The 24,893-nt window shown below is 42.2% G+C and overlaps 1 protein-coding gene across 5 annotated transcripts in view; it reads left to right on the forward strand.

Annotated features, from left to right (window-relative positions):
- SH2D4A (SH2 domain containing 4A) overlaps window positions 1-24,893 on the forward strand; it is a 60,871-nt gene that overhangs the window by 13,594 nt on the left and 22,384 nt on the right. For 4 of the 5 annotated variants that reach the window (XM_078069565.1, XM_036102379.2, XM_036102381.2 and 1 more), the window contains exons 3-5: window positions 3,527-3,686; window positions 5,327-5,498; window positions 22,175-22,255. In XM_078069565.1, the coding sequence (XP_077925691.1) occupies window positions 3,527-3,686; window positions 5,327-5,498; window positions 22,175-22,255 (413 nt within the window). The remainder of the gene's footprint in view (window positions 1-3,526; window positions 3,687-5,326; window positions 5,499-22,174; window positions 22,256-24,893) is intronic. The other variant, XM_036102382.2, reaches the window with a different exon arrangement.

A 24,893-nucleotide genomic window follows, 5' to 3' on the forward strand; every position in this document is an offset into this window, starting at 1 on the left:
TGGCATCATCTTTGAGTCCTTCCTTTTCAGCCACCTGAATCTTACTGACCTTTCCCTCATTCGGGCCCCGGGTACCTCCCTCCTGGTCTTTCTCCCCTCATCTCTCCTCCATTCTGTCCCCACTCAGCCACTAGACAGCTCCCTCCTCCTTCTCTGATCCACTGCACATGCTGATGTGGCATGGTACTTCCTAAATCACCTCTCTGACCCTGGCACCATATGCACAGAGACAGTCATGGACTCTTCATTGGTCATTTAATCAAGAACATGGAACTGATATTTTTGAGCATTTATCATGTGAAAGGCCTGTGAGGTCTCACTTACTACCTCTGTTTTATCAGAGAGGGAGCTCAGGCTCAGAGAGATAAGGTATCATGTACATGGTCACATAAAGAGTTGGTAGAAACACTGGGATTTTAACACCACTTTCTGGCTTTATGCAGTGCAGGGCCTAAGTTTAAATCATTTAGCCAGGGGTCTGGGACTTGTGCCTGTGGCTCTCTGCCCCCTGCATGATCCTCAGCCCATCCGTGGCCAGGTGACATCTAAAGCTCTTTTCAGCTCTCACCGAGACCCTGATTCCCTATAGCCCTTCACTGATTTCCTTCTCCGATCTTTGAGCACACCGTCTTTGTGTAGGTCACCAAACTTACACCCTACTCTCTGTCTAAATTCCATGTCCATCCTCCAAAACTCAATACAAAGAACTTTTTTCTTCTGTGTGCTTCCAAAGCAATTTCTCCATTCCGTGAATCCTCACTGGATTTAAAATCTATTGTGGTTATAATGTATGTTCCCCTGGTCCTTCAGACTGATCAGTTCTTCTTCTTAAGCATGTCCATAGCACCCTTTCACACCCTCTTCCCCAAGTTGTATTACTTTTATAATTAAGTGTTCAGTTTCTGTCTCCAACTAGAATATTAGTTCCTGGAGGGCAGGGGCTGGTCTGTCTTATTCATAAGCACTTACGCACATCTACCTCAGTGCCTGGTACATAGTAGATATGCAATAAAATTCATTAAAATAAGTAACGTAATGCCTTGCTCTTTCTCTCGCAGACTCTACGCAGGAAAATGGCCACGTCTGTTTTATCCCTGTATCGCCTGCAGCATTTAGCTCATCCGCATAGTGCTCAGAGTTAGAAACTCAGCAAGTTTTTGTGGCAGGAACTACACAGAGGCCTGAGTGGTCTTCCCCCATCTTGGTGGAAAACTGAGGGTATTGGAGCTAACACTCATTTTACTAGAATAACTTCTCCAGCAGCCTCCACTAAGGTTTTAGGGAGTCATGGGGAAGCCCTTGAAGACCCTCCAATCTCTGTGCTCTCACACAACATTGAAGAGCCCCCAAAGGTGAGGAGCACTCAACACAGAGATTATTGTCAGTGCCATTCTGTCAAGAGCCCTTCTTTTGGCATCTGGCTAAATCTGACAGTTCTCTTGTTTCTTGCCTCCAAACCATAATTTCCTTACCTTCACCATAGTCTTACCACTCCCTTGCTTCTAAAATGTCAAGGCTCTAGCCCTCTCCTTTGGCAGTCTTCTCTACTTATAATTTCTAAGCACCCTCCGTTCACAGGCAATTCTGGGATTTCTCCCCCACCTCACCCTTAAGGGCAGCACCTTCTTCCCCTAAGAGTGATGCCCCCAGGCTACAGCCTGGGGCGCTCCCTGGAGAATGTGTCCTGCCATACTGAGCAAAGCTGTGGGAATCCCTGGGTCCTCCCTCTCTGCTCCCCTCGCCCTCTGCCACTCTCCTCTCAGGGCATCTTTCTCCTGCTGTCAAAAATATTGGTAGAGAGTTACTTAGGTGAAGGTTGAGAGATGGACATAGTAAAAAATATTATTAGATGCCCTGAGAGAGTGTAATAAAGGGAGTTTTATGAGGTATGACAGCTTTCTAAAGTTAATGGACCATTTGGCATCTCCTCAGACAGAGCCAGAGCTGACCAGGGCCCATCCCCATGGGGGCACACTTGGGATTGATCTTCCCTTCATACCTGGGGCCGCTTTCACTGTTTCTCCACTTGGGAAAACAGTGTGAGGTCAGCTGCCTTCTGAATGATACATTTGCCTCCTCTTAGAGTGAAGATTCTTTCTCCCCTCCCCCCTGCCCCAGTATCCTATTTAGAATTTTATTACATTGTAGAAAGTCTTCATTGCCCTGAGGAGGGTGGAAAGTGCCAAAATAAAGAACACATCTGAGTTTGAGCAGCCTGCTTTTTTAATGTATCCTGAGGCAACAGTAGGAAGTAGGTCAACAATTCACTGGACAGAAGATGCTTTAATTGGAAACCTTCTACTTAACGTACAAAGACGGGACACAATCCCAGTGTGGATTTCTAAACTCTAAACACCTGTGTTCCGTCAGGTGCCCTCCTACCCACACTCAACACCACTGGCCAGTTTAGGGTCTGTAAGGCCCAGGGATCTTGACCACAACATGGACCATAATGGCCCTCAGTGGGGCTGCCTGGGGGCTTTTAGATTTAGGGACTGGACCTCTTGGCCTCTCCTGGGTGTGTTCCACATTCCCCTGGGGTTCAGGGAGCATGACCTGTGTGGCTGCATCTCAGAAGTCCAGGAACTAGAATGTAATACAACCCCTGCGACCAATTGTAAACAAGGGTCATTTAAGTAGCTTCACCAAGTATCACACTACCAGTAGTATTATCTTCTCACAAGCTGGTGTGAATCTCCGAGCAGCCCAAGAAGTAAACAATAGGGCGACAGTAGCACTTAACCTCTCATGAACTCCTATTATGTGGCAGGCACTGGGGGAAATAGCTGGCGTAGCCTGCTCCCCATGGCAGTCCTGCATTGTAGATGGTTGTATTCCCATTTTGCAGATGAGGAAATTGAGGCTCAGAGAGATTAAATAATCTGTCCAAGTCACACAGCTAGTAAGTGGCAGGGCTAGGATTTAAACTAAAGCCAGTCTAATTCTAAAATGGAAGTACCAAACCCTGGAGCAGCTGTGTACTTCTGGGGTTCCAGAAGATTCTCAGACCTTAGAGATTCTGATAGCTGATGCTACCACAAACTGCATGCTTTCTCCCCATCTTGCCTTCTTTACTTACAAAATGGACACATTCAAAAATATATATTTTTAAAGATTTTATTTATTTGAGAGAGAGAAAGCATGGGGGAGAAAGTGAGAGTGCATGATCGGGGGAAGGAGCAAAGGGAGAGGGAGAAGCAGACTCCCCACTGAGCAGGGAGCCCCACACAGGGCTCAATCCCAGGACCCTGGGATCATGACCCAAGCTGAAGGCAGACTCTACTCAACCAACTGAGCCACCCAGGAGCCCCATATTCATATTTTAAAACAAACACTGCTGCGGCCACCCCCCACTGCTACCACCTCCATTGCTCCCTGGGACTGCTGCTTTTTCCTGAGGAGATTGGAAGTGCTTTGTCTCATCTAACATTTTTTTTCCTAAAGACCCTAAATACTTTAATGATGGCAAACATAATAACCCATGACTAAAGATATTTGTCCAATCCAAATTTTGTTTTGCTTGCAGAGAACGGCAAATCTGTTCATTGGAAACTGGGAGCCGATAAGGAAGTCTGGGTCTGGGTGATGGGCGAACACCATCTAGACAAACCTTACGATGTGATCTGTAATGAAATTATTGCTGAGAGGGCCCAGCTGAAAGCAGAGCGGGAAGCGGAAGAGCTCAGGTATGAGATCTACAAACCCGTGAGAGGCTGGCCAGATTATAAAATGATGCAAAGATGCCTCTTTTTCAGAGTATCTGGAGGGAGAGTGGGGTGGGATCTGAGAGTCACAAAAGTCACTATAGATCTCTCTGGCAAGTTTCTTTACACTTTTGGTGGTTCCCTTCCTTCCCACAATGCAATCAGATCAGCTGTTTCACTTCCTGGCTTGTCATCCAAGTTTTGATCTGGATGTGGTTTCCCCCATGATCACTGGCTTCACTAGAATCATGCCAGAGCACCAAAGCTGACACAGCTGAGCATCAGGAATATAAGTGAGAAATGTAGCGGCTGTTCAAGCTTCAGGTCTTCAAACAAGATTGTTTAGAGGTGGGCAGCTGAGTAAGCAGGCCCTCTAGGTGCTTACACTATGCTAGGTGGTGGGAATTCAAAGATGAACAAGAAGCTTCCAGTAGGAGGAGAAACAGGCAGGTACACAACTAACTTCAGCCAATACAGGCTGTGATACGTGCTACAACTAAGTTATAAACAGCCCATTATTCCGATCCACAAAAGAGGTGAAAATCTGAATTGAACCTTGAAAGATAAGTAGAGTTTTCCAGCTGCAGAATGTCAGGAAGGAAACTGCAGGCAGAGGGCATAATCAAGACCCCTAGTTTTGAATATGTCTGGTTCTTTGGGTGACAATGACTTCTTCTGAATGTTTGGGGTATACGTGGGCAAGTAGCAGGAGACGGGGCCATGCTCTGAAGTGCCTTGAAAGCCAGATTTAGGACTTTGGACCTTGTTCTGTGGACAGTAGAGGTGTTTGAATAAGGAAGTGACACAGTCAGCTGGAGATATAGGAAGGTAACTTGGCTGGTAGCAGTGAGGCAGATGATGGATCCCCTCTGCTGGGGGCCCAGGGTGACTTCTGTGAAGACTGTTATCCCTTGAGTATTGACAGCCCGGTCTGAGCTGATGAGATAGAAGCAGACATATGGACCTTGGTTCATGTCCCAAGGGCTGCTGATGCTGCCCACCAACTCCTGTAACTAAAACAAAAAATGGGCATACAGAGATAAAGGAATTGTATGCTGCTCATCATAAAGGCAGTGTGATCTAGCAGTTCAGCTTCTGAACAGGAGTTGGGCAGACCTGGGTTCAAATCCTGGCTGTGCCACAATGTGGCCTTGGATAAATAATATAATTATTTTGAGCCTCTTGCAATTAAGCAAGGATAACAAGCCCTTCCTTATAGGGTTGTTATGAGGATTAAGTTAATGTCTTTTCTTTTTTAAGATTTTATTTATTTATTTGAGAGAGACAGCACGTGCGCGTGCACACACACACACACAAAAGTGGGGGGGGCGGGGGGTGGAGGGAGAGGGATAAGCAGTCTCCACACTGAGCACGGAGCCCAATGCTGGGCTCAATCTCACAACCAGAGTCGAAATCAAGAGTCAGATGCTTAACCAACTGAATCACCCGGGTGCCCCTAAGTTAATGGCTTTAAATACTAGCAAAGGGCTTAGTGTATTATAAGCACTCAGTAAATGGTATTTGTTACTGTTTTTCACATAATTTGAATGTAGACATCTGCTTTGGAAAAGCTATCCATGTTGGAGAATGTTTTTGATAATTCCACATTTGTTTCTCTTCAGAAAAACTCAGTCCAAAGAATTCGCCAATAGCTTGAAAACGAAATCACAGTATTGTGATCTGCAAGCACCAGATACCCAGGAGACTCAGAATATCTATAAGAAAGCAGCAGAAGAGGAAGAATTGGGGAAAGGCTCTAGACCAGCACCACTCCTTGAAGAAGAGAAAATTCCAGTGAGTCTTTCATATGTATAAAATGCAGAATTTCATAACCAGGGGAGTTAAAGATAGTGGGACCACTGAGATGAATGTAGTCAAACATCAGGATCACAAACTTTTCTGGGAAAAGCCCCTCCCAACTTGAAGGCCCTGATGTTCATTTCATTTTGGGAAATTTGGCTCACCTGCTACTTCACAAAAAAGGGTTTTTTTCATGGGACTGAAGGTGTGAAGAAAGAACTCTAGGAATAAAGTTTGCATTTTAAGATTTTTTCAGGGTTTATTTTTCCCTGTTATATGTCTTCTGTAACAGAGGTCGGCAACTTTTTTGTGTGAAGGGCCAGTTGGCAAAGACTTGAGGCTTTGTGGACCACACTCTCCGTCACAACTGTACGCAAATGAACAGGTGTGGTTCTGGTGCAGCAAAGCCTCACTTACCAGGACAGGGCCCGCTTTGGCACGCAGGCTGCAGCCGACTGACCCCAGCCCTAGAGCGCTGGCGTCTTTGTGGTGTAGACTATGTTCTATGGCGTCTTCCCTGTTTTGTTGAGGACTACACCTCAGTGCCTCTTTGGCTTCATAGATTTTGCCTGTGACTGTGGGGACCATTATTTCCTCAACACCGTAGAATTTTATAATCAGAATTGGTATGAATTCTCTCGTGTTTCAGTTGGCTTAAAGAGCTCAGACATCATTTGCTGCTTAGATTATAGTTTGGAAGAATAATAAAACTATATTATGAAGTACCTTCTTCTGCCAGGAATTTAATTAAACTGAGAATTAACAGGGGATTTGCAACTGTTTGACTTCTGTTCAGGCCCCCAGCTTTGTGACACTAGTTGTGTGTGCTCTTGACCTAACGGGGCTACGGTTATCTGTCCTGCCTACTTCACGGGCTTATGATGTGGCAAAGCACACTGCTGAATGTCTCACTTCATTCTCACAATGACTTTATGACCTAGGGATTGTTTCTGTATTTGTCCGTTTTACGGGTAAGAAAACTGAGGTTAGCTATGGTTATTCAGTCTGCCCCAGATCTTACAGTTGACAAAAGACTGAACCAGGATTCAAACAGAGGTCTGGAGGACCCCTAGGTCATTCCTTAACTATTGCATTTGATTGTCTTATTAATATGAGGAATGTGAAGAAGCTTTATAAAGGGCTGCAAATATGAGGCTCAAAATATTTAGGGGTACAAAATTCTAAAATTTGGTTTATATCCCAAGGTCAGACCTGCGTCCTTTCCTCACATGTTCAGTGAAGCATGCAAGCTCTCCCAGGGCTGCTTTGTATTCCACATTTAATACCAAACTCCCTCCAAACAGCAGACTCCTTTTCTAGCACCCCTAAAATGAAGAACAACAATAGCAAGAGCCAAAAACCTCTTTCCAAAGCATTGAGTATGCATGCTAATCTTTGTGCTTGAATTACAGTACTTTCCTAGAAAAATTTTTTTTCAAAAATTTTCAAAATTTTTTTTCAAAAGAACAAAAGATTAAAATAGAAGTTAAGTACCATGGCTATTATTGTTTTACTATATCATAAATATTATAGGGATTATATTTTATACACACACATATATACGTAATACACACACACAAAGGAGAAGATCTCAACATTGACTGATTTACTCATTCATTTAAAAAGTACCCATTATGTGCTACGCATTGAGATTATAGTGTAGGAGTAAAAACAGAATCACTGCTGAACTTTAGAATAAGTTGAAGGAATGAACTGCTAAATGAACTTTATAGTTGAGAAAGCAAAGAGAGACTTCATATAACCCGTCATTTCAAAAGATAATAAGTGACCTCAAGAAAAGGATATGTTTCTGTGCACCCCCATTACACTAGAACTTGAGCACTGGCAGGAAGCACAGGTGGCTTTGCAGAGGACATGGGGCTGGAGATGATCACAGAGGATGACCAGGGCTGGCGGTTCCAGCAAAGGGACAACATGGACAAAGGTTTGTGTAGCTAGAAGAACAGGGGGCTTTGGAGAGCCCAAAGAAGGCTGTGTGGCTGGAGTGTGGAAGGGACAGAGGAGAGCATACGATTGAGTGAGAGGGTGGGCAAGGCCAGACAGGACAGGGTCTTGGGGACAACTTTGTTTTGGCCCCTTTGTTCAAGAACAATTGGTTATTGTCAAAAATTTTTGAGCAAGAGTTTGACCTGGTCAGATTTATCTTTTGAAATTTTTAAATTTGAACTGATTATTCATGGATCAGAGTGGGTGGAGGGGCAAGCTTTCTAGCACACCCCAAGTTTCTAAGCTTAGATGCCTTTGATAATGGAGGTGCTATCAGCATAAACAGGAACATCTGGAGGAGAAGCTAGTTTTAAAGGAAGAGAGTCTAGTTTAGAGATATCAAGGATTCTGCATGCCACTTGAGGTGGTAGCAATAGATATAAGTTGATTTTATACATAATAATAAAGTGTATACAATTTGACAGTTTGCAAAACTTTCTCTCATATGGTCATTTCATTTCATAATACTCCTGTGAAATAGACAATGCAGGTATTTCTTTTGTACAGATGGAGACTAATGCTCAAAGAGATAAGTGGTTTGCCCAAAAATCAGTTAGAAAGCTCTCCTTTTTGTTTATCTACTTTCATTCTCATCACAACCCTGGTGTGTTTAAACAGAATTCATTGTATTCCCCAGATCTGTACCTTTAGACAAGAACTCTGGTGAGAAACCAAGACTAGAGCTTTGGGAGTCATCCAATATGTTTCCAAAATGCAACTCAGGCTTGCACAGTAAAGAGGTCCACATTTCATCCATAATTTATTTTAACTATAATATCTAGAAAGATATTGTCATGTCTTTAAACTTTCATTGTCTACACATGGCCTAAAATTTATTATAAAAAGAAAAATTGTAAGGCAGTTTTTATTGAAGTTAGTGATCATGAAGCTTATCTGAATAACCATGGACAGGTTTAAAGAGCACTCAGTCTTCCAGAATTATGAAAAATATTCACGGAAAACCAACTACAGATTTACTAAAGTAAAATGGCCTTGTTAGCTTCGTAATAAATTTCCATATGACAGATCATCACCAGAGAACTCCAGACCTGAATCTGAAAGCACCCCTTACTCATCTGATCTAAACTCTCCAAAGGGCTATGGAGAGTAGGGGAAAGTTAAATTCAGCCCAGATATTGATGTGCATTCAGCACTGTAGAAGCTCTTCTGTAGAGTCAGTTAGTTATGGGAAGCAGTTCTTCTGGTTAATAGTGACCCCTTGTATTTGTACTGAGGCATCAGAGTAAACGGTATTTCTGCATTTGTGTCAGCCAGTGTTTTTTAGCTCTGCTCTGATTATCTTATGAAAGGGTCAAGGCAAACATAGTCAGGGACCCCTCTGGGTCTGTGTAGGACTTCGGGTAAATTCAACACTTACTCCTTCATTGTCCTCCCCGTTTACCAGTAGTATTTTGAATAAGGTGAAATCAGCCTAAATGAATGCCACAGCCAGCATCACCGGAAGAAAACAGTACATCCTGAGAGCACAGCCAGGAGCCTGGGATATTTATTGGTGGAGCAGGCAGATTTGCCTTAGTGCTAGTAATTGGGGTGATAGTGGTTGAGGTGAGGAATTTGACATTTAAAATGTGTATAGCCCTGTATAGTTGTCAAAAGACTTAGATTTGCCATTTCACTTCATGCGCACAACAAACATAGGTGTGAAACAGGCTCTTGCTCTCTGAGCGGACGAATCAAGGGCAGTGGTTTCTGCAAAGCCTGAGTAGAGGTGGAGCCGGGGCCGTAAACCAGCTCCTCTAACGTAGGGCCAGCGCTCTGGCCATCTCATCGTGCCCCAGGGAAGGTATTCACATCTGTATCTTAATGATCATACTGTTGGAATTAGAGTTTGGGGTTTTTTTTCCCTAGAGCAGGAATGCTTTAGACCCAGACGTTGTTAGCTTTAAAATTAAACAGAAGAACTTTTCCTGTAAGAAAACATGGAGAAAGAGGAAGAGGAAGCCTGGGGAAGCAGTGGAGAAACAGACATGGTTAAACCAGTTACATCAAACTGCCTGGAAACCTTGCAACAGTCTGACTTCATGGCAGTGGTGCTTCCCAGAGCTCAGGGCTCCGCCGTGCTGTTTCTCTCCCAGCTCTTTCCCAGATCTTCAGAGCAGCATCTCTGCCCCACATTGTGACAGCATCACAGTGTGGCAGGGTTTATCACGAGGCAGATTTGCTAGCTAGGCAAATCTCTGAACTTTTTGGAGCCTCTGTGTTCTCAACTATAAAAACTGGGAATTAAAAAATACCTGCCTTGTTTATCTCATGGTTTTTTTGTAGAAATTACATGAGATAATATATTTGGGAATGTTTGAAAAACTGCAAACCCCAGTAAAAATCCAAGGGTTTGTTTCAGCTAGAAGTACTTGAAGCCTTGCCTCCTCTCTGTGAGTGTGTCCTGCATGCAGGCTGCATGGGTGAAGATCTTGCACGGTTTGGCCGGATGGATTGAATCAGTGCTTCTCTGAGTAAGTATTTATCAGGGTCCCAATACATGTAATGATAGGTGTTATGGAGCTGCAAAGGAGGCACAGGACAAGGTCTTCGTCCTTCAGGGGTTAGAAGAAAGATTAGAAGCACTAAGTGCTAAGTAAGGCAGGACATAATCAAGTTCTAGCTGGAAAGTGGCCAGGGCTCCACTGGTTTGTGGAAGGCAGGGATGGGGGAAGGCCTAAGGGAAATGCAGACTGTCTGTGGTGAGAAAAAGGAAAGCATCATGTGTGGGGATACAGGGAGGAGAGCAGCCTGACTGGAGAAGGTACTTTGGCTGGGACCTGGAGGGTGCATTTGAGGTGCTGAGAGGCCACATGATGGGACAGGAGCCAGGCTTGTCTCATGTATGTTTTCTGTTGTTGCCACAGCAAATTACTGTAAACCAAAGGGCTTCAAATAATACCTGTTTGGTATCTGACAGCTCCTTTGGTCAGAATTCTGACAAGGCTTGGCTAGGTCCTCTGTTTAGGGTCTTACAAGGCAGAAATCAAGGTTTTGGCTGAGGCAGGTTCTTATCTGCAAGCTTTGGAAAGAATCCTTTTCACACTTACTCAGATTGTTGGCCATCAGTTAGCTCTTGAGATGGGATGTTTGCTGAGATGATTCCTCATACATTTTTCCGGCTCCAAACATTCACGACCTTAAAACAACGCCCATAGGCATGACCTGAAGTCAAATATTTTTCATATCAGTACAGCTGTAAAGGAGAGTTTCTATAGAGTTTCAATGGATAAGCCTCACCCTGAGATCTGGACTTTCATATTCAACCAGAATTTAGGCAAAGATGTGAGGTTCAAGGCCAGTAGTACAAGGCTGAGGTGAACCCAATCTCATTTCTGGAAATAGAAGTATGCATTGTCTTTCCCAGTCAATTGGCAATCCTAGTCTGAGCTTTTCTCCACAGCCTTCCATCCCAGACTCAAAACTGTATCTTCTGGCCCACCTGGGAAAGAGCTAATCTTCTCACATATAAAAAATGTAGAGAGATGTACCCTTCCTTCCGTGGAACTGTTGCAGGATTTTTTGCCTTTAGTGCCTGTGGTTTTTGGTCACTTTGGCCTCTTTCAAGAATGAAGAGGTAGACCAAAGAGTGGTGGGTAGCAAAGCAAAGTTTATTGAGCAGTAGTATAAAGCTCCCAGAGAGGGAGGGGACCCAGAGGGTTGCCCTTGGAGTTTCCAAGTTTAGGGATTTTTTTTTTTTTTTTTGACAGAGATAGAGAAAGCACAAGTAGGCAGAGCAGGAGCATGCAGAGGGAGAGGCAGGCTCCCCACTGAGCAGGGAGCCCGATGCAGGGCTCAATCCCAGGACCCTGGGATCATGACCTGAGCCGAAGGCAGACGCCCAACTGACTGAGCCACCCAGGCGCTGCTCTAAGTTTAGGGATTTTTATGAGCTCTTTTGCGGAACTATCTTCAGCAAGCAGAGTGTGCTGAGTCCTGCCAATCAGGGCTTTGGTCACATATCTGTCTACCTATTTAGGTTAATGTCCACGTGTGGATGGTCTTTTTTGCTGACATCTGGAGGCTTATGTTTTAACTGCCCCTTGCCCATGATGGTGACAAATGCTTTGTGGTTAATTCTTTTACTTTAGGATGTTTTACAAAAGTCAATTCTGCAAAGGCTGCAAAGCAGAAAGCTAATGCAGTCCTGCCTAAGCTATAAAACAGGATGTTAGTGCTGTTAGCTGTCCTGACTCCAGATCTTCTTGTTGGGGACCCTGGCCCTGACTACCTAACTGTCCAACTAATTTCTAACAGAACCAGAACACTAAACAGCCCAATCTATAGGTTTACCTTTGGATTATTTTATACCAATATAATAATGATTTATTTTGTATCTTCATTAGCAGATGAATTCATCCAAGGAGATCTCTTGTAGAATAATGAAAAATTTGTCCCAAGTCTAAGGCTGAAGAATTTCTGTTTCACCCTTAGAACCCTGAGAAGCAAACTGGGGGTTTTGAGAAGAGTTGTTGGATCCCCACTTCAGGGTTTAGAAAACTTGGGGTCCAGTCTCAGAACAGTTTTCTTCACACTCAAGATAATCTTTATGAAAAAATTTTTAAAGAATATACTTATGTTGCTTTAAAATTTTCATTTTAACAAATAGATAGCCAAAGGTAAGACTGCCCAATTAAGTACCAGATACTGTGAAACTGTACCACTGACCCAGGGCAAAACCTCTTGTCTGGGAAGCGAGGCTTCAGTCCTCCCAGACAGCTCTGTGACTCTGGGCAGTATCCTGTAAGGATACTGTAAAAAGGATCCCTATAAAATAGGGATTAAATTAGCAACACTGTTTCTTTACAAAGGAAGCTGAGAAAATTTATAAACATGAGGATGCTTGCCCAGGATCATCTAATGGAAGCAGCAAGAATTATTCCCTGAAGTTCTTCAGTTATAAGATGCTATTTTTATCATGAGCCCAGCCTTGGTGCTTTTCACTTTTCAGATGAAGAGCTGGAGGCCCGGGAGGCTCTATGGTTTGTGCAATCTGAGGAGGAGGCTAAAAGTAATGCCTGGATTAGAGCTGAGTGTAAAGTTCTTATTCTGAAAAGCTATTGCCCTCTACAAGATACCTGTCCTGTCCTTATTTTTGACAGTGGTGATAGTGCTTGGAAAACTCAGAAACAATGCTCTGCTTAATATTTAGTGAGAGTGTTGTGGTTCTCAGTGGATCACGGTTAAACACTTAGAGTTCCTGGGTGCCTGTCACTGAACCGGAGGTGATGGTAAATATCAGGATTTAGCTCTCACCCAGCCAGGTTCTGAGACATGCAGGTTGGGAAGCAGACGCCATTCCCAGGCAAGGGCAGGTGTGAGGGGGAGTTAACAGGAGCCAGAGAAAATGCCAGATGATGCACTGTGTGAGGCACCCCCTCCTGGGGAGTTTGGGTAAGTTTGGGTATCTCCTGCAGCTAAGTGGAGATCTTAGGGACCCTGGATGCGGACAGTCCTCTGGATGCTGTCGGTGTTTTCCCCACCCTGGTGTCAGAGAATTTGGGGGAGGACAGAACAGTTCTCAGTGTGGTTGGGAGACTGGCAGAGTATGCTAATTTAAAGGTAAGTCCCTTTGTGTTTCTCTGTTTATATGTAATTTGTAGGCTGGGAACTCATTAATCAGTAGACTGACTGCCCTTGCCCCCAAAGGGACCTTGAATAAAACTAGATCTGCTCACGTGTAGATTTTATCTCCAGAGAACTACTTGTTATTTTTGTACAAATGGCCTTCAGAGTGGACCATACTGCAAAACAGAAGATTAAAAAAATTAGAACACAAACATCCGGGATTCAAAGCATTCCTAAAAAAAACCAAAATAACCCCAAAAAACCTTGAGGCTCATAGATTAAACACTTTGAATGAGAGTCCTCCTCTTCATATCTTTAAAGAACGAGAGTTAGAGATGACACCTCTTGCATCTGTACCCCTGCTTTGCACACACTGTCTCAAGGCTTTGGTATGTTTTTAAATCTGTCATTTTACTATAACAGGATGATAACAAAAACATGCTACTAAACTCTACATTTTCACTGTAACCTTGACATTGACACCATGGTGGTAGCTTTGTGTTCCCATCAGTAGACAGCGGTGAAGGAGCACTCTGTAAAACTATTTCCAGACATAATGAAGGACTTCCGCTTGGGTTTTCCTTCTTCCATACATCCCTTCCAAACCAAAACGTTAAGCTTGCTCTCTACTCAGAAACCAGCAGTTGTCTAAAACCAGATTTGGGTTGTTTGCCTTTATAAAGGAGAGATTCAGAAGCAAGATACTCAGATCAGGGCCACTTCTTTGAAAGAAGTGAAAAGAATTGGTTTTTTTCCCTATTCTTCTCCAAGTGCTACTTGTAGAGCAACCAAAGTTTTGGGTTATATGTGGCTTGTGCTTTTTGTAAAGAGTGTAAATTAGTGTATTAGTAAAGTAGTCTTAGATCACGGTTCCTTGGAGCTGAGTACTAAAGCTTGGTGAGTAGGCAGGATGGAGAAGTCTGCACCCCACCTGGAGTAGATGGCCTGAGCCTGGGCGTGGTGGAACCACATTGGCATTGCCTGGCTCTTACCTGCGCACGGCTATATCGTCAAGCCCTGAAGGGAGTTGGGTTCACATTTATAATAAGGAACCCCAATGTAAACAGAATGGGAAAATGTATTCCTGAAATGCAGGCTAGAATTTTGAGGATTGAATTGGATGTGTTAAATAACAAAAATTAAATTGAGCAAATTTTAAAGATCTAACTGGCTTATTAATTGGTTCATGAATTGGGCAGCATGTCTGTCTAGCAAGTAGAGGGGCGCTCCAAAGGGCTCAGAAAAGGAAGAGTAGAGAGGGAGTGGAGAAAAGGAAATTATTAGCAAAGATTCCATTGTTTTAGGCAAGGTCGCCCTCCTAAGGGAACGGAAGGGGTCTATCAGTAAAATTCCTAGTGCTGGCCAGGAAATTCCCATGTTGGCTGCTGAAAGGTCACATTTCTGGGGGGTTGAAACTGCAGTTAGGTTAGGTATTAAGTCTTGGTTTACTGACTTGGAGCCTCAACCTAAATGACACCGTTTTGGGCCTGTAGCTTTCTTTTCAACAGATGTGAAGAAAAAAGAGGGAGAATCCCAAACCAGTAACTGTTTGTCTTGATGTATATTCCCTTCTGGTATACCTGCAGGAAGCATTTCAGTATTGTTTTTGTGAGAGAGAAAGTGTTGGGTATACTAGGCAAAAACAGATGAAGGATTTGTTGTGTTCATTTTATTAATTCAAAAGTAGAGCCATAATCGGAAAGTTACACAATTATCCAAGTAGTTTCCATGTAACTGTAATAGAATTTCATGGTAGTCTGTAGAATAAAATTTTATATAAGATAGAATTACAAAATCCTAGGGCCTTAGAAACCATTTAAGCTGCTGTGTTTTTAAAAGCAGTATGTTGTATAAAATGCTTAATATAAAGTAAATGACAAAAGAGAAAACTATTTCTAGTCTTGAGAATTGCACATTATGAAGTTGGTACCACAACTTTATTTTGCATGATATTTATAGTAATTTGCTTATCCAACTCACTAGAAGTAGTGTGCCAAGAAGAAATTATGAATCCTGGAGACATGTCTAGAGACATGAGGTCCTGCTGACCACTTACTCATTTGATATGTCTGGGGCTCTATTTCCTACCTAAACAATGGCAGTTATTAGAGCTACGCATCACTGGATTGGATGTGAGAACAATCCAAATGAAGCAATTTTTATTGAAGCATTTTGTATGGTATTATGTGTGATATAAATATTATTTTCTATTATTTATAGTTAGGTTCCTATATTCTGTTGTGTCAAGACTTCCCATAGCCATCGTGCTTTTAAGACTCTATTCTCTTAACAATCCTTTATTACTTTATCCTTATACTTTATATTTAATAATTACTTTATTTCCCTTGCTTGTCTTCTTTTCGTTTTTCAGGGAACATATATCAGGTGTGTCCCTGGTGAGATGGTGAGGGTGGCCTTTGGAACTCTTTCATATCTGAAATGCTTTGCCCTAACAGCCCTTACCAGTTCTGCATTATTGCATTTTCTGAGCACATCCCTGCCCAGTTCTGCTGTTTGCACATTGCTTTGAGGGTTGTAGGAGGAAGGTGCAATGGAAGTGGACAGATGTTCATCCAGTATGATAGTTCGATGCTCTAATATGTGCAAAATAAACCCCGATGATGTGTTATTTAAAGATTAAAAACTACACACCATATTAGAGTCTGCTGTACTTTTAAGTCAGTCTATCCAGTAGTCCCTGTGCACAGATTTTACTAGGAACAGTATTAGCAAAGTAGGGAAAAGACTCCCTAGGGTATCCGTTGTCCTAATTCATGTTTCAAAAAAATCATTCCATGGGGACCATGTACCATATTTTCACTAGTAAAATTGATTGTCCTGTTTTCCATCTTGTTAGTCTAGTTGGCCTTTGGAAGATATCTCCACTCTATATTATTCTCCTTTGTAACTTTATCAAGGCAGTTTCTTTATTCTGCCTCTCTTATTATTTTAGAAAGAAAAAGCTAAATCCCAGTATGCTCAAATGCTTAATATTATAGTCATCGTTGGGAAGTTTTATTTAAAATGGCTGGAAATAGGATGATCTGATTATTCCAGTAACCTGGCTAGCAAACTAGGTGAGTTACAGGCCATCGATTTTCAGAGAATTTTAATTGTCTCTCTTGATTAATATTAAAACTAGACTGAATATTTTTTAATGATTGAGAAAGTGTTTTGGAATTTATGGTGAGTTCATTCATGCACCAAATACTTATTAAGGCCTTTACTAAGTGCCAGTCACTGTTCTGTTTGCTGAGGCCCCAGATACCAGTAAATTAAGCAGATACAGTCTTTTGCCTTCATGGAGGTTATTATTCTAACCTGCAGTCCATTGAGGAGTACCATGGATTTAAGAGGTGTAAGAACAAGATGGCTAAATACTTAACGTAGTAGTTTGTTCTCAAAAGTAAACTCTTGGTTTTAGCCTGTTAATTCATCATTTTCATCTTTACCATAAAAAATGAATGCTAAAAATTTTCTGTTTATGTCTCTCCTGACTTTACTTTCCTCTTCATTCCCTCTGCCCTCCCCGTTCAAGGTATAACTCCCTATCTCCTCATGTTCTCCCCGGCTCCCTGACCCCCCTGCTTATCGCCATAATCCTAATCTTATAGACAATTGCTGGGCACATCTTTTTCCCACATCACTTCTGTATTAGGAAACCTCTAGCAGCATCAAGGTAAATACTTCTGCTTGCCTTTCATGACTTGCCAGCATTTGGCCATGAGCGAACTACAGACTACACGTTTTCTGTATTAGTCATGGATTTTCCATCTCCCCACAAACATGCCTGCCTGATGGTTGCTGCTGAGCCATTTTGCATAAGGTCTGGTCCCCTGTATGTCCTTTGCTTTCCCTGATAACCTATTCAAAAATCTCTCCATTCTTCATTGTCCAGGTCCTATCACCTTTTTATCTAAACCTTACTCCTGCCTTCCGTGGCCTCCCTCTCCTCTGAGCTCAATATGTATTTATAATCTTACCTCAGAGTTATTATAATGACGCACTGTCTTCTCATATTTCATACAATTTTCAGGTTGAGTTTTCTCCCCAGACTGTAATCTCCTTGAGAGCAAGGACAGTGTCTTTTATTTCTTCTAATTATTCCCTCCTCTTCATATCCTATCTGTTTTCCCCGATCATGCAGTTTACCTATTTTTATCTTTGTCATTTTTATTGTATATGTTTTTGTAAGCTACCTCCAAACATTTGCAGTATAAAAAAAGTATTTCTTCTATTTCTGTCACAATACCTATGATTGTGCTAGCTAAACACACAGTGGGGCATGAGAACCATATAATTGGTTTTGAAATACAGTGCGGCGTATGTGTATGAATTTCAGGCAAATAAAAAATATATTTCAGCTCTTAAAAAATTTTCTGTTTTTTGGAGCTTTCTGGTTTATTTGGAATTAATAAATTGCATAATCCTACTTTTAAACAGAGTGAATATAAATTAAAAGCCAGAACGAACTATTTTTCAAATCACATTTTAAAAGTGAATAGAACTAGAATAATCCTCATAGGACACGTAGTCTCTGGGGGAAAATGTAATTTGTAACCATGTAATACTGATGCTACAGCATCTTTTGATAATCCAGTTGCTTATATAGATTTGAATTGCCATGCTTTTAAGCTTAATGGTAATTAAAATATATATAAACATTCATACCACCCTTTGGTCAATACAGATGGGCTCCACTCCCAGATCTAATTGGGCCTGTGCTGACTAGAGGGGACCATTCTGACTCGGTATCTGCAGGAAGTCCACTAGCTTCTGATGTCACTGACATTCAAGTTTTCACTTTATTTTGTGGAGCTTTTGCATAAATATTTGACGGCAGTTTTTATTTTTAAATAAGGGAAATATGAAGCAGGTAAGATTGCTTTAACTCTGCCCCTAGAGTTTCAGCAGCTGCAGACACATCTTTAATGTAGCAAATGGGAGGTGGCTGCAGAGGCTTGTATGCATGAGGACGAACATCTGTTCTCTCTGAGACACCCCATGGAAAGAGCAAGCTATAGACATGGAAAGGACATGGGTTTCAGTCTCTGCTTTCCTACCTATTAACAGGTCAGCTTTGCTCTTTGGTAAAGGGACAGTACCTGCTTTGACACCCTTGTGGGGTTGGTAATGAAGGTCAAATGATATATTGGACTTGAAAGTGCTTTGAAAGCAAAAATTATGCAGGTAGGTGGTAGTTTTCCTCTCTTCCTTGTGTTACAAATAGGAATAACTAAAGAGTATATTCCTTGGAGCACAACATCATACGGAAGCTTCAGACGGGTGGTACCCTCTCTAAGAAGCCTCTTTATCTTCACTCTGAGAATGCTCAAAGTGGCAACAGTATTCCTAAGATTGTCTCCAGCTGGTATTGGTGTCATTAATCATCACTTTTGAGTCTTTGTAATCTGGTTTTGTTTTTCAATAAAGGAAATCTCTTTTGGATATACCATTGTTAGTCTATTACATTGAACTTGAACTTGTATTCCATGGATTTATAGAACGTGTAAGTGTATCCGAATGAACCTGCTCTACACAAGTCTTGATTAGTTCTCCACATTATTTTAGCACTTTGGAATAATGGCAAATCTTGATTCACCTTGAAAATTAGAATTTTTATAAATGTGGTTCTTAGTATATGTGAATAGTTTTGGAGTTTACAATATATTTTAAACATATAGAAGTACTTCAGTAGAAGTATCATGTAGTTGTTAACTGGATGGTTGTTAAACTAATCGAAATTATTTATGCTCAGACTCTTCTACTCAAGAACCAACTTTGAGCTTTGGTATACTGAAGACAGAACCGAAACCTTCTGACAAAGAAAGACAGGCAACTCTGACTGGCTCCAGCAGATGGTGCTGATGGTCACACACGTCCCATCAGTCCCCAGCATCACATCCATTTCATTGTCTGGTTCATGTGTGTGCCTGTGCTTAGTTTTGAATTATCTTAAGAATATGAATAACCTCATCATTTCTGATAAGTGCAAAAGCAGTGAGAATGTTGAAATGCTGGTGTCAGGGAGGAAGAATTTCCTCTGCCCATTAGGTCCTTCCGGCCAGAGTAAGAATCAAATTGACATGAGACAGATTAACAGGAGAAAATCAAATTTAATTTCATATGTATGGGAAACCCACACAGACATGGAAATTCCAAAGACAGTCAAGCAAAATGAAGTATATATATATCATCCTGAACTAAGGAGAAAGAGGCTAAGGGTCTGGGACTTAAAGGGGAGGAATGCAATTCACAGGAAGATGAAAAGGAGTAAGTGTTTGGTGAACAAATGTTTGCTGGGCCACTCAAAAAGAATGGGACATAGAGGACTTTGATCAAACAGGCTTTGCTTGTTCTTCCCTCTCTGCCATACCTAGTTCATAGTATAATGTAGTTATCTATAGTGATAGTTCTCTTCCTGGAGCAGGTCCTTTATCTAAATTCTTTTAGGCAGTTGAGGTGGGGAGGTAAAGAGCTTTTCCTGAATATGCTGTGTTTTGATTGCTTTTAACTCAAAAATAATCTGCATGCCAAAGTGGTCCATCTTGGGGTAGTCTGCCCTTGGTGATAGATAAATGATGGAAAAAAAATTAAGATAAAAAAAAAGCAAGTGTTGAGAAAACAATGTATGTGTATATAAGATGAATCATTCAGTTGAACAAATAATTCTAAGGAACAAAGAATAACTCATACAGTATGCTTAAAGTATTATACCCATGACAGTAATTGGCAAGTGATAGGGGGAACAATGTTTGACAAAGTAGAATATATGTTAGAAGAGACATGTCAGCTACCTGTTAGCCCGATGCTAATTCGGGAAACAACTGAGAGTTTGTTCGAGAGCTTAAAGGCTGAGTGTGGTGGACATACCACTGACAAATCCTTGGTCCAAAGCTCTGCCAGCCGCATGGGTCCAGGTCCTGTGACAAACCAGTGGAGAGGCGGTTGTAGAGCTACTGTAGCTGGAACCTTATCTACGGTGCTTAAGGAGGCAAGAGAGGGTGGTTACCTGCCTCCTAATTTTCAACATAGAAGAAACTGATCCTTTTTGCAAAATGATGCCCCACAGATCTTATATCATTGAAGAAAGGGAGAGTGAGCCTGTTTTTAAAGCTCACATTCCTTATGGTGGACATTTATTCAGAGGCTGCAAGTCCAAGCCCTTCAAAATTACACTGGGCTTTTGAACAGACATACACAAAACCTGTTGGAACAGTTCTAACCTGTTCATAAATAAGAACTGGTGACTGTACTATTTTGGATGCAAAGCAGTTATGTATCCTTTTATAATATTAAAAAACAAGACAGAATATGGTAGGTAGTAGTTGTGAAACCTGTAGGATTCATTTTTTTTGCCAAGTAATAAGCATAAAGAAACTTTTGACCTACAACTCATTTCCTATCGTTACAATGTTGACATAGTGGAAAAAGTATAAACTCTGGAACAAGTCAGCTGTGTGATGCCAGCCAGATACACAACTCCTCTGCCATTCAGCCTCTTCCTCTGATAATTGGGCATTGTGTTGCCCATCCATCAGAGATGTTGTGAGAAATAAAAATAATACTTACTAAGTCACTAGCACAGTGCCTGGTCATAATGGACCTTCCATGACTAATAGCAGTCCCCATAATAGTCAAAATGCCCAACAGAGGGCTTGAAGGGTGCCACAAGCGATTGCCATGGCCAGTTTTATCAACTAAGATAGACGAAACTTTTGTAACAAATAGACCAAAACCGCAATGGTCAAAACACAACAGAAGTTCATTTTTCTGTCTTATAACATCCAGGATGGGTTCTGGTTCAGGAGGGCCCAGGTCCATACAGTCAGTTAGGGACCGGGCTTTTGATGGCTCTCCTGTCTTTAGCAGTAGCATAACTGTGATCACCATTTCAGCCCAAAGGAAAGGGAAGTGGTCTAGAGGCATGTGTTAAGGAGGTTTTAAGGGCTAGAAGAGAAGTGGCAAATACCAGTTATCACCTGCATTATAGTGGAGATAACATATTCCCACGGGCACACCTAGCTGCTAGGGCAGCTGGGAAATATAGTATAGCTACTGTGAAAAAGGGGGTAAAATTGAGGTAGCCACACTGGTTTATCACATGGCATAGTAATGACCCTAAAGTATCCTCTGTGCTCCACACTGAATCTTGGTACCAACATTTTTCTGAAAATTTACTGACAATTTCTGATCGATACCAAAATTCAGGAGTGAATCCTCAGGCACAAGGCACATAAATCCTGGGCTGCAGGTGGCTCTATTAAGCTGTATGGGGCATGTGGCTTTTCATGCTGGGACTTGGCCCAGACTCTGCGCTCGGGCCAGGGACAGGGTGACAGGGGCCAGGTAACTGACCTGGTCTAAAGAGGCCCTCAGTGTGATATGCCAGATCAGTCACAATGCCTGAGCAGTTGGCATGTGGCAGGCAAGAGTGACACCAGGGAATCCAGGCAATGGATCTGGGAACCCCACTGGCAGGAGTTGCCTCCTGGGAATCTGTCTGGAGCAGCAGAAACCCAGACAGTGGTCTGGGTAATAGTGGTGGGAGAAGAGGGGAGGGAGTGCGATCAGGCAGGGAAAGTGGGCAGGGCTCCCACAAAACGAACTGATATTCCAGTCATTCCTCTGGTCCTACCTAGATAGGGAGCAAGGCATATGCAGTTAAATGGCAGAGATTGAGTTTCTCTGGTCTGAGCTAAAACAGGGGATGAGGTAGAGCAGGGATGAAGAGAAGAAGAGAATTTAAATTAAGGAATAATGGTGATGTCTAGAAGTCATTCAGGGAACCTAGGGCCAGCTGGGAATAAAATAGAGAAACCCACTTGTCATGAGCAAACCACCAGCTCCAGGATCTTGAGCAATAATTCATTTCTAAGCCCTACTGAGTGGGAAGGCGCTGAGGCTTTGCATACCTGCTGCCTCAGTCATTATTGGCTCAGGAACTCAGGTGCCGGTGGGAAACTTGGGTGCATCCACCAGCGGGGCAGGGGCACGTTAGGGGACATTGAAATGAGAGAAGCACGAACAGGTTATCTACTGAAATTGCATTGTAGCTTTAAATGGTATAAAAACATGTTTCCTTTAATTTTTAGTCACTCTCCAGTTCCTCAAGAAATATTCAACAAATGTTGGCAGATTCTATCAATCGTATGAAGGCATATGGATTTCACCAGGTAAAGACTTACATTCTGTCTTCAGGGGGCTAAATGCATAGCCATTTCCACTAATGTTTCACAAATTGGTGTATTAGTCTCATGCAGAAATGAAAGCAGCAGAATGTGAAATCTGTCTTTAAAAGCTTGTGAACATAGCTATTCATACCTGTTTATCTGGAGTTGGAAAAGTCTTGAGTATCATGGAAAGAACAGATGCCAAGACATATCTGCTAAACTCCTCATGGAAGATCTAACACAGAGACAACATCGTGGGCTGCAGCGAACACTGAGGGAAGACTGATTTCAGAGAGCAGTAAATGAAGCATTTATCTTGGCAGAAATCGTGAATGCAGATTAAGTTCCTTTTGTGTTCCTTGTTTCTGTGACCTTGACCCTGTTCGATGAGCAGCCTCTTGTGCCATCCATGCCCACTGTGCTAGGAGCACCTTCGGGCACTCAGATCTCTCACACATCCATCCAGGTGTGATTCCCCGACAGGCAGAGCCTGCTTCCTCCATCATGCTAGATTGTATCACATCGTACATTCCTCACAATAAATGGAGCATAGATGGGCAGCTGGAAACCATAGTAGGATTTGACCTGCAGAAAGTTTGAAAAAGTAGTGCAAGATACGGAGCTGTAAGAAGGTTCTGAGTGACCACAGGCCTGAGATGGGGCCGTGGCAGAGGCCCGTGTTCCAGTGGACAGTGCAATCTGCAGGGACATGCGTGAACTGGGACAGCTCGCATGGAGACTTGGAGAAACCATGATGAATTTCTGCAGTGTAGTCCCAGTGTGCATCCTGCTGATATAACATGTACCTTTCTAAAACAGCAACAATAGAGCATCTAAAGGAGAATTTCAGTAACACTGCCCGGATTACATTGTTTCGTTTTAAATGATAGAAAAACAAAGGATCTGTGTATTTATTCAGCCAACATCTGTTGAGTTTCTCCTATGTGCTAGGCCCTTTCACAGGCATTGGAAGCATCATGAACAAAACAGATAGAATCCTTGCCCTCAGGAAGCTTATATTCTGGACGAGGGAGACAAACAACAAGCACATCTATGAGGTCAGATGGTCATAAGTTCTGTGGAGAGAAATAATGCAGGATAAGGGAGCTGAGGAATGCTGGGAGGGTGGGGATTGGCTTTTTATAGACGTGGTCAGAGAAGGCTACCCTGAGAAGGCACTACCGGAGCAGAGACCTGAAGTAATGAGGGAGGGAGCCATGTGGATGGCGGGGAAATTATGCCCCAGGCAGAGGCAGTACCGAGTATGAAGGCACGAAGGCAAGAGCTCGCTTGACATGGTCAAGGAACGGGAGAGAGGTCAGTGAATGAGAAGGGAGATTAGGGCTGAGAAATCGTGTATACTTTTATAAGGAATCTGGTATCTTGGTGTTATGTCAAGCCATGATGAAAGATGAGATCATCTAGAGAGTGAGTCTAGATGGAAAAGAGAGAGCCTGAGCATTCTTGTCTCCAAAATAAGGGGGATAGACTCAATGGTTCTCAAGCATTTTTAGATGTGAGACAGTCAGATTTTCAGTCTTCACACCCTCGCATGAGAACACCCAGAGCCATGGGCGAATGCATTCCTTCTCTAACTTAAGAAATTATATGGGAACTCAACAGAATGAACAAGCAGATAGATCACTTAGCCAGCTTCTCTGTAGAACAAAAATAATAAAACAGAGCTTTCTGACTTTGGAGGCAATGGAGAGGGTCTAATGAGGAAACCGGTGGGAAGTATTTCCATTAGCAGGCTGGGATGAGAGTCTTTCTGTGGGAGATGTTTTGACATCAAACTGCCCATCCCCATGTCTAAACCTCAGCCTGTGGGTGTTTGGACCAGTGTCCAGCCTCAGCCCTGCTGCCCCTTCACCCCTCAGCCTCTACCTGACTTTCACACGCTTGGGCTCACCATCCCCATCCTGGACCTATATGCTTCTTGCAAACACTTCTAAACACGAAATAATGGTGTGGTTTCCTAAGTAGAGGAAGTAAAGACCAACCTGTAAAGATTTTGCTAAAAGTAAATTTTCTGGAGGAATTCTTAGAGAAAGGCAGGACAAGTCCTTAAGGTTTCTAGCTGCTCTGAATAAATAGAGTGATCAGGGCTCATCTCATCCATTACTCTGTGAAACTCATTAATGTGTCTCCTTTCCCTCTGTGCCCCATACATAATAACACTGCTGGTTAAAAAGGAGTATGATTTACTAGCTATAGCACTCCCCAACATTTGATTGTCATCAACCACGTACCACCTGCATTATTAGTGACTGAATATTTCTCCTGAAGTAGATTCACTTTGTAAACGTCTTGCTTTTCGTAAGCAGCAATATCCATGCTATCATGGTTTAATGTTATGGCTCTTTTCTAATCATTTTAAATCATTTTAAAATATGCATGTGGAAGATGAACAAAGCTCAACTTTTAAGTTTTTTTCTGTTTAAGCTTAGAAATTGCTAGCAGTCCTTTTTATGTATTTCAGGTTTATAAATGGCTTCAGTAAGGTGATAGCAAATTTTAACAGTCATTTAAAACACCAAAAGCTTGTTTTTTGGTTTTTATAATATTAGGAAACCAAGGGGCCTTAGCTCTAGGCAGGAAAGAAAGTAAGAAAAAAAATGAAAATTATAAATACACAAAA

Source organism: Halichoerus grypus, chromosome 3 (genome assembly GCF_964656455.1).
Source record: "Halichoerus grypus chromosome 3, mHalGry1.hap1.1, whole genome shotgun sequence".
Taxonomy (NCBI): Eukaryota; Metazoa; Chordata; class Mammalia; order Carnivora; family Phocidae; genus Halichoerus; species Halichoerus grypus.